The 15,429-nt window shown below is 53.4% G+C and overlaps 1 protein-coding gene across 1 annotated transcript in view; it reads right to left on the bottom strand.

Moving 5' to 3' along the window:
- The window catches only part of LOC148507858 (actin-binding protein WASF3-like), an 86,726-nt gene that overhangs the window by 18,399 nt on the left and 52,898 nt on the right, over positions 1-15,429 (bottom strand). The window contains exons 5-6 of the mRNA XM_088445569.1: positions 2,293-2,468; positions 1,587-1,847 (exon numbers count right to left, since the gene is read on the bottom strand). Of these exons, the coding sequence (XP_088301695.1) occupies positions 1,587-1,847; positions 2,293-2,468 (437 nt within the window). The remainder of the gene's footprint in view (positions 1-1,586; positions 1,848-2,292; positions 2,469-15,429) is intronic.

Here is a 15,429-nt window from a genome sequence, read left to right as displayed (position 1 = left end):
GTGGCAATTTGCATAAATTTGCAGCTGCGTTTCCTTGAAATAGTGCAATTGTGGTTGCATTAACAACCATTGATGAACCGGGCCCTATGTTCCCGAATTGCTGCTCTTCACTTACAGTATGTTGTGGGCGATATAAAAATTCAGACTCCTTAGACTCCCTTGGAAGCAATTCCTGAGCACAATCTCAGAGCGACTTGTACAAATGTGGGCATTGTGCTCTGAATATAAATACAAACTGCTGCGGGGGAGACCTGAGGGAGACCTGTATTTTCAACTCTCAGCAAAGTAAATAGTGAAATAAAATGGACAAGTAGGCAGATCAGGCTGCCATCCTTATCACTGTACATAGAGAGTGAATTAGTAGGAAGCATTACATTTGATGATGGTGTTGATAAATTTGCTACTAAAAAATCCCAACAAAAGCCTCTGTAGTTCTTCGTAAGTCGTAAATGATTTAATATGGGCTTACTAGGACTATGAAACGCTATACACAGTGTAATGGTGCATACACATGGTCAGATTTTTCTTCAGATCTGAATGATAACGATTTTAAAAATCGTTCAATCGTTCATCTGGAAAATCATATTACAGTAAGTAATATGTATTAGCCATAATAGCCATATGTACTGATTACTGTACGCTAAAATATTTTTCTACAAGGTTCAAAGCAACCAAAAAAGGTTTTTGCATTGGGCCCAGCAAAGAATAAAACTGGCCCTGGTCATTACCATCATCATGTACAGATGTGTCCTCATACATCTATGCTCAATATGCCATGCATCTAAGTCACAATGCAATGCAACTAGGACGCACCAGGAGACTGTGCAGATTAATTTGATATGTGTCACTTGTATGTCTGTGTGCGTCTGAGTCTGTATGAACCACAACGGAACTTGGCATGAAAAAAATCTGCGGATGCTACAGTATACTCCCTCCCCCGTCTCGCCTCTTCGGTCACCGGCACAAGCACGCATAAGTGCCAGAACCACGCAATTCCGTATATAGGCGCATATGCAAGCAGCAGCTTTTGTGAGCATTTGCATAGAGATTAAATGTAAATTACACAATATTCTAATTCTGCATCAGCCCGATTATGTGAGCCATAGAACCAGGACATGTATGTACAGTAACAGTGCTTCTTGTGACCAGAAAGGAATTGTTACCCTGTATTGAACTTCAGGGACCTGTATATTTTTCAGTCTTAATAATCTATCAATCAAAGAGCAGGAGTTGTCTTCTATAAGGTAAATGTCCTATGAATGCATACGTCTTCTTTTACATGTGACGAGGTAGGAAGGTGGCACTTGACCCTGTTCATGTATATTATGATATATAAGGGAGTGGGGCTTGATTATTTATGGATGAAGCACAAATGTATAGCCTAAAAGCATAGCATACATGATTTATTCCTTGGCCAACTCTCCCTGATCAGTTTCTGAATCTTCTTCCATTCAGACACAAGTTAAACAAACTGATTTCAAGTACTGTAGCACTACTACATGCAAACTCGTGTTCAGCACTGAGAGAGTTAATGAAAACAAGTTTTGTCAGTTCCATCCTGAAACATGATCAAATATGTCACTTACCCATAATCCTTCAGGACCTGGGGCCGTGGGCCATTGAGAATGGCCTCTGGTTGCTGTGGTACATGAGCCGGCTGTACTCTGTTTAGACTGTTCTGTCGGCTACCCGGAGCAGATGAGCGGTAGCCATGCTCTTGCGCCTGACTGGCCATTAGGATGATCTCTTTGTTCTCTGCGGTCAAGTGAGGGACAGCAGCCAGGATCTGCTGAGTAGGGTGATTGGGACTGGCAGGATACGAGTGATCAAGATCTGAAGCATATGACCTGCAGTTGTTGGTGAAAGAAAATCTTATTATGTAAAGATATAAATAAGAAAACACAGAATAATGAGGTTCTGATATCCCACCCAGATGAAAGGGGTTAAATCAATGTGCTAATTTCTGTAAATAGGAACAGCTTTACGAAAACCTAATTTAAAGTAATTTAAATAACCATGCTGTCCTAACTAATAAATAGACAGGCTGTACTAACTATTAAAAAGACGATATAAAGATTAAATTTGCACTGTACATTATAAAAAAACATACCATCTAAATACACTTATGAATAGTACATAAAAACTATAGAAAACTTCTTGCACTTAAGAAACTATCTGAAATATTTAAGAAGACTTTGGTTTTAATATAAAACCAACATGAAAATATCACACTGTAATCTATATCCCAGGCTGAAGTGATTATAATGCTGACATATTGTGCATGGAACCTGCCTATTATCAGGGGACAGTGATCCCTCGGATGAAGTCACATGATATGGAGATGGTGAGAACCTGTTATCTGGCCTGAACTCCTTATCATACGCCATCATATTCCATTCCAATCTCCGGTTCCGGGCCTTCCGCACCTTCTTCACTTCTCTGGTGGGATCTTCCACCTGTCTCTGCTCCTGAATACATAAATGAACAATTAGCCACATTCAGGGCTTTATTCTGTATGTTGATCTGTTAACAAAAAAGGTACAAAATCTATTTTTTCATAACAAATTCCTCAGGTTTTTCAGTTTATCTTTTGGAAGACAAGTAATTGGGAGGAAACATTAACTCAACTGTTTTAATAACTTATTTAAACTAACTTGTGAGATGACAATGACACTTGTTATTTGCTAAATACACATTTGTTGATACTGTTTATATTGGTACCTGTAGTAAATGTAGAACACTACCAAACACAGCAAAATGCACCAGATATCATGCAATGTCACTATAATAAGCAGAATTTCCTGTATAATCTGAAATACATTAAGTGAACAAAAGTGATGGACACCCATGACACCCATGTTTCCAGGGCGACGCTGGACTGGTATACAGAAAATTTGGTAACCCGGATGGACTGGCCGGCTCAGAGGGAATCAGTATGAATGACCGCTGGCCCTATGGGAAGATTGGCAGGAGTGAAGATCCCAACAGGGGATTAAGGTAAGTAAAACTAACCCTACTTCCCCCCCCCAACCCTCCCTTAGGGTTGCCTAACCCTAACCTCCCCCCAGGATTTCGATGCCAATCATTAGACCCCTGCTGGGATTTGACAGTCGGGAAGCCAGCGGTCAGCATTTCGACCATTGGCTTCCTGACTGCATCCCGCTCAGAGTCCAGATCTTAACCCCATTGAGAGCCACTGGGACAAACTAGAGCGACAGGTGGGTTCTAGGCCAAGAAGGGTGTCTGCAGTAATCACTGCACGTTGTGGACTATTACTAATGTCAATACAATCTTGTTTATCTATTTGTTTTATCCATTTTATCTACATAGTGTACATTAGCGGCAGAGCAGAACACCACAGCCCTCATTCAGAGGCGCTCGCAAAATGCAATTGAAGTGCGGCCTCCTGGTTGCTAGCTAAGCTGTGGGTTACCACCCACAGCTTTAGCGACCGACCAGGTTGATCGTCGCGATGGTCAAGACCATCGCAACCATCGGGGCTTGCGACTAGACCCTTGAGGTTGGCAACCGCAAGCCCCAGGGAGCTTCCTGCTCTGATCGAGCAGGAAGCTCCCCACTGACATCACTGCTGATGTCAGTGCGGCCACCCACAAAACGGCATGCGTTCCTTAAGGAACGCCTCCGTTTGTGAAACCACCCCCCATCCCTGCCTACTAAACGGGGCAAGCTGTCGATCAACATCGACAGCCGCCCCGCTGGTAGCGAGCCTCGGAGCGAGAGACTCTGAATGAGGTCCTGTGTTCTCACAGCAGAATAAAGTTTAGAAAAAAGTTTTAGTTTTTTTTCTAAACAGTACTGTGGTGTGCTGGGAGACCACGTGTCAAACCAGCAGGACGGTAACTTAAGAGTAGAGAGGGAAAAGTATCTATTTCCCGAAAAGCTGTCATCGCAAAAATGACAGCTTTTCAGGAAAAGATACCGATGGAGAGGAGGAATGATGGATTCCTCTGGTAATTAGGTAGAACTCCATGCGAGTTCTAAACCTAATTACCTCCATCGATTTATAAGGTATGATGAATAGGCCCTTCAATATGGAAGTTAAGTGCACTGCAGAGAGGGGAGCGGCGGCCTTCGGAGGAGGTGGGATTAGGTAATTTTATGCTGTGGTATTAGGAGGAGGGGAATGGGAACACAAGGGGAGCCCTGTGTAGGATGGGGGAATGGGAGCCGTATAGGATGTGGATAGGGGAAGAGGAGCCATGTGTAGGATGTGGATATGGGAAGGGGACCGTAGTGTTTGGGATGTGGACATGGTAAGGGGAGTGCAATGTGTGGGATGTGGATAGGGGAAGGGGTGCAGTATGTGGGATGTGGATAGGGGAAGGGGAGTGCAGTGTGTGGGATGTGGATAGAGGAAGGGGAGCGCAATATGTGGGATGTGGATAGGGGAAGGGGAGAGCAGTATGTGGGATGTGGATAGAGGAAGGGGAGCGCAGTGTGTGGGATGTGGATAGAGGAAGGGGAGCGCAGTGTGTGGGATGTGGATAGGGGAAGGAGAGAGCAATATGTGGGATGTGGATAGAGGAAGGGGAGCGCAGTGTGTGGGATGTGGATAGGGGAAGGGGAGAGCAGTATGTGGGATGTGGATAGGGGAAGGGGAGTGCAGTATATGGGATGTGGATAAGGGAAGGGGAGCACAGTGTGTGGGATGTGGATAGAGGAAGGGGAGCGCAGTGTGTGGGATGTGGATAGAGGAAGGGGAGCGCAGTGTGTGGGAAGTGGAAAGGGGAAGGGTAGAGCAGTATGTGGGATGTGGATAGAGGAAGGGGAGCGCAGTGTGTGGGATGTGGATAGGGGAAGGGGAGAGCAGTATGTGGGGAGTGGATAGAGGAAGGGGAGCGCAGTGTGTGGGATGTGGATAGAGGAAGGGGAGCGCAGTGTGTGGGATGTGGATAGAGGAAAGGGAGCGCAGTGTGTGGGATGAGGATAGAGGAAGGGGAGCGCAGTGTGTGGGATGTGGATAGGGGAAGGGGAGAGCAGTATGTGGGATGTGGATAGAGGAAGGGGAGCGCAGTGTGTGGGATGTGGATAAGGGAAGGGGAGCGCAGTGTGTGGGATGTGGACAGGGGAAGGGGAGCGCAGTATGTGGGATGTGGATAGAGGAAGAGGAGCGCAGTATGTGGGATGTGGACAGAGGAAGGGGAGTGCAGTGTGTGGGATGTCGATAGAGGAAGAGGAGCGCAGTATGTGGGATGTGGATAGGGGAAGGGGAGCGCAGTATGTGGGATGTGGATAGGGGGAAGGGGAGCGCAGTATGTGGAATGTGGATAGAGGAAGAGGAGCGCAGTATGTGGGATGTGGACAGGGGAAGGGGAGCACAGTATGTGGGATGTGGATAGGGGAAGGGGAGCGCTGTATGAGGGATGTGGATAGGGGAAGGGGAGCGCAGTATGTCGGATGTGGATAGGGGGAAGGGGAGCGCAGTATGTGGGATGTGGATAGAGGAAGAGGAGTGCAGTATGTGGGATGAGGACAGGGGAAGGGGAGCGCAGTATATGGGATGTGGATAGGGGAAGGGGAGCGCAGTATGTGGGATGTGGATAGGGGGAAGGGGAGCTCAGTATGTGGGATGTGGATAGAGGAAGAGGAGCGCAGTATGTGGGATGTGGACAGGGGAAGGGGAGTGCAGTGTGTGGGATGTGGATAGAGGAAGGGGAGCGCAGTGTGTGGGAAGTGGAAAGGGGAAGGGTAGAGCAGTATGTGGGATGTGGATAGGGGAAGGGGAGTGCAGTATATGGGATGTGGATAAGGGAAGGGGAGCACAGTGTGTGGGATGTGGATAGAGGAAGGGGAGCGCAGTGTGTGGGATGTGGATAGAGGAAGGGGAGCGCAGTGTGTGGGAAGTGGAAAGGGGAAGGGTAGAGCAGTATGTGGGATGTGGATAGAGGAAGGGGAGCGCAGTGTGTGGGATGTGGATAGGGGAAGGGGAGAGCAGTATGTGGGGAGTGGATAGAGGAAGGGGAGCGCAGTGTGTGGGATGTGGATAGAGGAAGGGGAGCGCAGTGTGTGGGATGTGGATAGAGGAAAGGGAGCGCAGTGTGTGGGATGAGGATAGAGGAAGGGGAGCGCAGTGTGTGGGATGTGGATAGGGGAAGGGGAGAGCAGTATGTGGGATGTGGATAGAGGAAGGGGAGCGCAGTGTGTGGGATGTGGATAAGGGAAGGGGAGCGCAGTGTGTGGGATGTGGACAGGGGAAGGGGAGCGCAGTATGTGGGATGTGGATAGAGGAAGAGGAGCGCAGTATGTGGGATGTGGACAGAGGAAGGGGAGTGCAGTGTGTGGGATGTCGATAGAGGAAGAGGAGCGCAGTATGTGGGATGTGGATAGGGGAAGGGGAGCGCAGTATGTGGGATGTGGATAGGGGGAAGGGGAGCGCAGTATGTGGAATGTGGATAGAGGAAGAGGAGCGCAGTATGTGGGATGTGGACAGGGGAAGGGGAGCACAGTATGTGGGATGTGGATAGGGGAAGGGGAGCGCTGTATGAGGGATGTGGATAGGGGAAGGGGAGCGCAGTATGTCGGATGTGGATAGGGGGAAGGGGAGCGCAGTATGTGGGATGTGGATAGAGGAAGAGGAGCGCAGTATGTGGGATGAGGACAGGGGAAGGGGAGCGCAGTATGTGGGATGTGGATAGGGGAAGGGGAGCGCAGTATGTGGGATGTGGATAGGGGGAAGGGGAGCTCAGTATGTGGGATGTGGATAGAGGAAGAGGAGCGCAGTATGTGGGATGTGGACAGGGGAAGGGGAGTGCAGTGTGTGGGATGTGGATAGAGGAAGGGGAGCGCAGTATGTGGGATGTGGATAGAGGAAGGGGAGCGCAGTGTGTGGGATGTGGATAGGGGAAGGGGAGAGCAGTATGTGGGATGTGGATAGAGGAAGGGGAGAGCAGTATGAGGGATGTGGACAGGGGAAGGGAGCGCAGTATGTGGGATGTGAATAGGGGAAGGGGAGTGCAGTGTGTGGGATGTTTTTTATAGAGGAAGGGGAGAGCAGTATGTGGGATGTGGATAGAGGAAGAGGAGCGCAGTGTGTGGGATGTGGATAGGGGAAGGGGAGTGCAGTGTGTGGGATGTGGATAGGGGAAGAGGAGCGCAGTGTGTGGGATGTGGATAGGGGAAGGGGAGTGCAGTGTGTGGGATGTGGATAGGGGAAGGGGAGTGCAGTGTGTGGGATGTGGATAGAGGAAGGGGAGAGCAGTATGTGGGATGTGGATAGGGGAAGGGGAGAGCAGTATGTGGGATGTGGATAAGGGAAGGGGAGCGCAGTGTGTGGGATGTGGATAGAGGAAGGGGAGAGCAGTGTGTCGGATGTGGATAGAGGAAGGGGAGCGCAGTGTGTGGGATGTGGATAGGGGAAGAGGAGAGCAGTATGTGGGATGTGGATAAGGGAAGGGGAGCGCAGTGTGTGGGATGTGGATAGAGGAATGGGAGTGCAGTATGAGGGATGTGGACAGGGGAAGGGAGCGCAGTATGTGGGATGTGGATAGGGGAAGGGGAGTGCAGTGTGTGGGATGTGGACAGGGGAAGGGGAGCGCAGTGTGTGGGATGTGGATAGGGGAAGGGGAGTGCAGTGTGTGGGATGTGGACAGGGGAAGGGGAGCTCAGTGTGTGGGATGTGGATAGGGGAAGGGGAGCGCAGTGTGTGGGATGTGGATAGAGGAAGGGGAATGCAGTATGTGGGATGTGGACAGGGGAAGGGGAGAGCAGTATGTGGGATGTGGATAGAGGAAGGGGAGCGCAGTGTGTGGGATGTGGATAGGGGAAAGGGAGCGCAGTATGTGGGATGTGGATAGGGGAATGGGAGCGCAGTGTGTGGGATGTGGATAGGGGGAAGGGGAGCGCAGTGTGTGGGATGTGGATAGGGGAAGGGGAGCGCAGTATGAGGGATGTGGACAGTGGAAGGGAGTGCAGTGTGTGGGATGTGGATAGAGGAAGGGGAGTGCAGTATGTGGGATGTGGACAGGGGAAGGGGAGCGCAGTATGTGGGATGTGGATAGGGGAATGGGAGCGCAGTGTGTGGGATGTGGATAGGGGGAAGGGGAGCGCAGTGTGTGGGATGTGGATAGGGGAAGGGGAGCGCAGTATGAGGGATGTGGACAGTGGAAGGGAGCGCAGTGTGTGGGATGTGGATAGAGGAAGGGGAGTGCAGTATGTGGGATGTGGACAGGGGAAGGGGAGCGCAGTATGTGGGATGTGGATAGGGGAAGGGAAGCGCAGTGTGTGGGATGTGGATAAAGGAAGAGGAGTGCAGTATGTGGGATGTGGACAGGGGAAGGGGAGTGCAGTATGTGGGATGTGGACAGGGGAAGGGGAGCGCAGTGTGTGGGATGTGGATAGAGGAAGGGGAGCGCAGTGTGTGGGATGAGGATAGAGGAAGGGTAGCGCAGTGTGTGGGATGTGGATAGGGGAAGGGGAGAGCAGTATGTGGGATGTGGATAGAGGAAGGGGAGCGCAGTGTGTGGGATGTGGATAAGGGAAGGGGAGCGCAGTGTGTGGGATGTGGACAGGGGAAGGGGAGCGCAGTATGTGGGATGTGGATAGAGGAAGAGGAGCGCAGTATGTGGGATGTGGACAGAGGAAGGGGAGTGCAGTGTGTGTGATGTCGATAGAGGAAGAGGAGCGCAGTATGTGGGATGTGGACAGGGGAAGGGGAGCACAGTATGTGGGATGTGGATAGGGGAAGGGGAGCGCAGTATGTGGGATGTGGATAGGGGAAGGGGAGCGCAGTATGTCGGATGTGGATAGGGGGAAGGGGAGCGCAGTATGTGGGATGTGGATAGAGGAAGAGGAGCGCAGTGTGTGGGATGTGGACAGGGGAAGGGGAGCGCAGTATGTGGGATGTGGATAGGGGAAGGGGAGCGCAGTATGTGGGATGTGGATAGGGGGAAGGGGAGCTCAGTATGTGGGATGTGGATAGAGGAAGAGGAGCGCAGTATGTGGGATGTGGACAGGGGAAGGGGAGTGCAGTGTGTGGGATGTGGATAGAGGAAGGGGAGCGCAGTATGTGGGATGTGGATAGATGAAGGGGAGCGCAGTGTGTGGGATGTGGATAGGGGAAGGGGAGAGCAGTATGTGGGATGTGGATAGAGGAAGGGGAGAGCAGTATGAGGGATGTGGACAGGGGAAGGGAGCGCAGTATGTGGGATGTGAATAGGGGAAGGGGAGTGCAGTGTGTGGGATGTTTTTTATAGAGCAAGGGGAGAGCAGTATGTGGGATGTGGATAGAGGAAGAGGAGCGCAGTGTGTGGGATGTGGATAGGGGAAGGGGAGTGCAGTGTGTGGGATGTGGATAGGGGAAGAGGAGCGCAGTGTGTGGGATGTGGATAGGGGAAGGGGAGTGCAGTGTGTGGGATGTGGATAGGGGAAGGGGAGTGCAGTATGTGGGATGGAAAGAGGAAGGGGAGAGCAGTATGTGGGATGTGGATAGGGGAAGGGGAGAGCAGTATGTGGGATGTGGATAAGGGAAGGGGAGCTCAGTGTGTGGGAAGTGGATAGAGGAAGGGGAGAGCAGTGTGTCGGATGTGGATAGAGGAAGGGGAGCGCAGTGTGTGGGATGTGGATAGGGGAAGAGGAGAGCAGTATGTGGGATGTGGATAAGGGAAGGGGAGCGCAGTGTGTGGGATGTGGATAGAGGAAGGGGAGTGCAGTATGAGGGATGTGGACAGGGGAAGGGAGCGCAGTATGTGGGATGTGGATAGGGGAAGGGGAGTGCAGTGTGTGGGATGTGGACAGGGGAAGGGGAGCGCAGTGTGTGGGATGTGGATAGTGGAAGGGGAGTGCAGTGTGTGGGATGTGGAGAGGGGAAGGGGAGCTCAGTGTGTGGGATGTGGATAGGGGAAGGGGAGCGCAGTGTGTGGGATGTGGATAGAGGAAGGGGAGTGCAGTATGTGGGATGTGGACAGGGGAAGGGGAGCGCAGTATGTGGGATGTGGATAGAGGAAGGGGAGCGCAGTGTGTGGGATGTGGATAGGGAAAGGGGAGCGCAGTATGTGGGATGTGGATAGGGGAATGGGAGCACAGTGTGTGGGATGTGGATAGGGGGAAGGGGAGCGCAGTGTGTGGGATGTGGTTAGGGGAAGGGGAGCGCAGTATGAGGGATGTGGACAGTGGAAGGGAGTTCAGTGTGTGGGATGTGGATAGAGGAAGGGGAGTGCAGTATGTGGGATGTGGACAGGGGAAGGGGAGCGCAGTATGTGGGATGTGGATAGGGGAATGGGAGCGCAGTGTGTGGGATGTGGATAGGGGGAAGGGGAGCGCAGTGTGTGGGATGTGGATAGGGGAAGGGGAGCGCAGTATGAGGGATGTGGACAGTGGAAGGGAGCGCAGTGTGTGGGATGTGGATAGAGGAAGGGGAGTGCAGTATGTGGGATGTGGACAGGGGAAGGGGAGCGCAGTATGTGGGATGTGGATAGGGGAAGGGAAGGGCAGTGTGTGGGATGTGGATAAAGGAAGAGGAGTGCAGTATGTGGGATGTGGACAGGGGAAGGGGAGCGCAGTATGTGGGATGTGGACAGGGGAAGGGGAGCGCAGTGTGTGGGATGTGGATAGGGGAAGGGGAGTGCAGTGTGTGGGATGTGGACAGGGGAAGGGGAGCGCAGAATGTGGGATGTGGATAGGGGAAGGGGAGCGCAGTATGTGGGATGTGGATAGGGGGAAGGGGAGCTCAGTATGTGGGATGTGGATAGAGGAAGAGGAGCGCAGTATGTGGGATGTGGACAGGGGAAGGGGAGTGCAGTGTGTGAGATTTGGATAGAGGAAGGGGAGCGCAGAATGTGGGATGTGGATAGAGGAAGGGGAGCGCAGTGTGTGGGATGTGGATAGGGGAAGGGGAGAGCAGTATGTGGGATGTGGATAGAGGAAGGGGAGAGCAGTATGAGGGATGTGGACAGGGGAAGGGAGCGCAGTATGTGGGATGTGAATAGGGGAAGGGGAGTGCAGTGTGTGGGATGTTTTTTATAGAGGAAGGGGAGAGCAGTATGTGGGATGTGGATAGAGGAAGAGGAGCGCAGTGTGTGGGATGTGGATAGGGGAAGGGGAGTGCAGTGTGTGGGATGTGGATAGGGGAAGAGGAGCGCAGTGTGTGGGATGTGGATAGGGGAAGGGGAGTGCAGTGTGTGGGATGTGGATAGGGGAAGGGGAGTGCAGTGTGTGGGATGTGGATAGAGGAAGGGGAGAGCAGTATGTGGGATGTGGATAGGGGAAGGGGAGAGCAGTATGTGGGATGTGGATAAGGGAAGGGGAGCGCAGTGTGTGGGATGTGGATAGAGGAAGGGGAGAGCAGTGTGTGGGATGTGGATAGAGGAAGGGGAGCGCAGTGTGTGGGATGTGGATAGGGGAAGAGGAGAGCAGTATGTGGGATGTGGATAAGGGAAGGGGAGCGCAGTGTGTGGGATGTGGATAGAGGAATGGGAGTGCAGTATGAGGGATGTGGACAGGGGAAGGGAGCGCAGTATGTGGGATGTGGATAGGGGAAGGGGAGTGCAGTGTGTGGGATGTGGACAGGGGAAGGGGAGCGCAGTGTGTGGGATGTGGATAGGGGAAGGGGAGTGCAGTGTGTGGGATGTGGATAGGGGAAGGGGAGTGCAGTGTGTGGGATGTGGATAGAGGAAGGGGAGAGCAGTATGTGGGATGTGGATAGGGGAAGGGGAGAGCAGTATGTGGGATGTGGATAAGGGAAGGGGAGCGCAGTGTGTGGGATGTGGATAGAGGAAGGGGAGAGCAGTGTGTGGGATGTGGATAGAGGAAGGGGAGCGCAGTGTGTGGGATGTGGATAGGGGAAGAGGAGAGCAGTATGTGGGATGTGGATAAGGGAAGGGGAGCGCAGTGTGTGGGATGTGGATAGAGGAATGGGAGTGCAGTATGAGGGATGTGGACAGGGGAAGGGAGCGCAGTATGTGGGATGTGGATAGGGGAAGGGGAGTGCAGTGTGTGGGATGTGGACAGGGGAAGGGGAGCGCAGTGTGTGGGATGTGGATAGGGGAAGGGGAGTGCAGTGTGTGGGATGTGGACAGGGGAAGGGGAGCTCAGTGTGTGGGATGTGGATAGGGGAAGGGGAGCGCAGTGTGTGGGATGTGGATAGAGGAAGGGGAGTGCAGTATGTGGGATGTGGACAGGGGAAGGGGAGAGCAGTATGTGGGATGTGGATAGAGGAAGGGGAGCGCAGTGTGTGGGATGTGGATAGGGGAAAGGGAGCGCAGTATGTGGGATGTGGATAGGGGAATGGGAGCGCAGTGTGTGGGATGTGGATAGGGGGAAGGGGAGCGCAGTGTGTGGGATGTGGATAGGGGAAGGGGAGCGCAGTACGAGGGATGTGGACAGTGGAAGGGAGTGCAGTGTGTGGGATGTGGATAGAGGAAGGGGAGTGCAGTATGTGGGATGTGGACAGGGGAAGGGGAGCGCAGTATGTGGGATGTGGATAGGGGAATGGGAGCGCAGTGTGTGGGATGTGGATAGGGGGAAGGGGAGCGCAGTGTGTGGGATGTGGATAGGGGAAGGGGAGCGCAGTATGAGGGATGTGGACAGTGGAAGGGAGCGCAGTGTGTGGGATGTGGATAGAGGAAGGGGAGTGCAGTATGTGGGATGTGGACAGGGGAAGGGGAGCGCAGTATGTGGGATGTGGATAGGGGAAGGGAAGCGCAGTGTGTGGGATGTGGATAAAGGAAGAGGAGTGCAGTATGTGGGATGTGGACAGGGGAAGGGGAGTGCAGTATGTGGGATGTGGACAGGGGAAGGGGAGCGCAGTGTGTGGGATGTGGATAGAGGAAGGGGAGCGCAGTGTGTGGGATGAGGATAGAGGCAGGGTAGCGCAGTGTGTGGGATGTGGATAGGGGAAGGGGAGAGCAGTATGTGGGATGTGGATAGAGGAAGGGGAGCGCAGTGTGTGGGATGTGGATAGGGGAAGGGGAGTGCAGTGTGTGGGATGTGGACAGGGGAAGGGGAGCGCAGTATGTGGGATGTGGATAGGGGAAGGGGAGCGCAGTATGTGGGATGTGGATAGGGGGAAGGGGAGCTCGGTATGTGGGATGTGGATAGAGGAAGAGGAGCGCAGTATGTGGGATGTGGACAGGGGAAGGGGAGTGCAGTGTGTGAGATTTGGATAGAGGAAGGGGAGCGCAGAATGTGGGATGTGGATAGAGGAAGGGGAGCGCAGTGTGTGGGATGTGGATAGGGGAAGGGGAGAGCAGTATGTGGGATGTGGATAGAGGAAGGGGAGAGCAGTATGAGGGATGTGGACAGGGGAAGGGAGCGCAGTATGTGGGATGTGAATAGGGGAAGGGGAGTGCAGTGTGTGGGATGTTTTTTATAGAGGAAGGGGAGAGCAGTATGTGGGATGTGGATAGAGGAAGAGGAGCGCAGTGTGTGGGATGTGGATAGGGGAAGGGGAGTGCAGTGTGTGGGATGTGGATAGGGGAAGAGGAGCGCAGTGTGTGGGATGTGGATAGGGGAAGGGGAGTGCAATGTGTGGGATGTGGATAGGGGAAGGGGAGTGCAGTGTGTGGGATGTGGATAGAGGAAGGGGAGAGCAGTATGTGGGATGTGGATAGGGGAAGGGGAGAGCAGTATGTGGGATGTGGATAAGGGAAGGGGAGCGCAGTGTGTGGGATGTGGAAAGAGGAAGGGGAGAGCAGTGTGTGGGATGTGGATAGAGGAAGGGGAGCGCAGTGTGTGGGATGTGGATAGGGGAAGGGGAGAGCAGTATGTGGGATGTGGATAAGGGAAGGGGAGCGCAGTGTGTGGGATGTGGATAGAGGAAGGGGAGTGCAGTATGAGGGATGTGGACAGGGGAAGGGAGCGCAGTATGTGGGATGTGGATAGGGGAAGGGGAGTGCAGTGTGTGGGATGTGGACAGGGGAAGGGGAGCGCAGTGTGTGGGATGTGGATAGGGGAAGGGGAGTGCAGTGTGTGGGATGTGGACAGGGGAAGGGGAGCTCAGTGTGTGGGATGTGGATAGGGGAAGGGGAGCGCAGTGTGTGGGATGTGGATAGAGGAAGGGGAGCGCAGTATGTGGGATGTGGAAAGGGGAAGGGGAGCGCAGTATGTGGGATGTGGATAGAGGAAGGGGAGCGCAGTGTGTGGGATGTGGATAGGGGAAGGGGAGCGCAGTATGTGGGATGTGGATAGGGGAATGGGAGCGCAGTGTGAGGGATGTGGATAGGGGGAAGGAGAGCGCAGTGTGTGGGATGTGGATAGGGGAAGGGGAGCGCAGTATGAGGGATGTGGACAGTGGAAGGGAGTGCAGTGTGTGGGATGTGGACAGGGGAAGGGGAGTGCAGTGTGTGGGATGTGGACAGGGGAAGGGGAGCTCAGTGTGTGGGATGTGGATAGGGGAAGGGAAGCGCAGTGTGTGGGATGTGGATAAAGGAAGAGGAGTGCAGTATGTGGGATGTGGACAGGGGAAGGGGAGTGCAGTATGTGGGATGTGGACAGGGGAAGGGGAGCGCAGTGTGTGGGATGTGGATAGGGGAAGGGGAGTGCAGTGTGTGGGATGTGGACAGGGGAAGGGGAGCTCAGTGTGTGGGATGTGGATAGGGGAAGGGGAGCGCAGTGTGTGGGATGTGGACAGAGGAAGGGGAGTGCAGTGTGTGGGATGTGGATAGAGGAAGAGGAGCGCAGTATGTGGGATGTGGATAGGGGAAGGGGAGCGCAGTATGTGGGATGTGGATAAGGGAAGGGGAGCGCAGTGTGTGGGATGTGGATAGGGGAAGGGGAGAGCAGTATGTGGGATGTGGATAGAGGAAGGGGAGCGCAGTGTGTGGGATGTGGATAGGGGAAGGGGAGAGCAGTATGTGGGATGTGGACAAGTGAAGGGGAGCGCAGTATATGGGATGTGGATAAGGGAAGGGGAGCACAGTGTGTGGGATGTGCATAGAGGAAGGGGAGCGCAGTGTGTGGGATGTGGATAGAGGAAGGGGAGCGCAGTGTGTGGTATGTGGATAGGGGAAGGGTAGAGCAGTATGTGGGATGTGGATAGAGGAAGGGGAGCACAGTGTGTGGGATGTGGATAGGGGAAGGGGAGAGCAGTATGTGGGAAGAGGATAGAGGAAGGGGAGCGCAGTGTGAGGGATGTGGATAGAGGAAGGGGAGCGCAGTGTGAGGGATGTGGATAGAGGAAGGGGAGCGCAGTGTGTGGGATGAGGATAGAGGAAGGGGAGCGCAGTGTGTGGGATGTGGATAGGGGAAGGGGAGAGCAGTGTGTGGGATGTGGATAGAGGAAGGGGAGCGCAGTGTGTTGGATGTGGATAAGGGAAGGGGAGTGCAGTGTGTGGGATGTGGACAGGGGAAGGGGAGCGCAGTATGTGGGATGTGGATAGAGGAAGAGGAGCGCAGTATGTGGGATGTGGACAGAGGAAGGGGAGTGCAGTGTGTGGGATGTCGATAGAGGAAGAGGAGCGCAGTATGTGGGATGTG

Source organism: Taudactylus pleione, unplaced genomic scaffold (genome assembly GCF_031769625.1).
Source record: "Taudactylus pleione unplaced genomic scaffold, aTauple2 ptg000381l, whole genome shotgun sequence".
NCBI classification, from domain to species: domain Eukaryota; kingdom Metazoa; phylum Chordata; class Amphibia; order Anura; family Myobatrachidae; genus Taudactylus; species Taudactylus pleione.
Note: the sequence above shows the minus strand (reverse complement) of the source record. Positions and strands in the feature narration are given on the sequence as shown.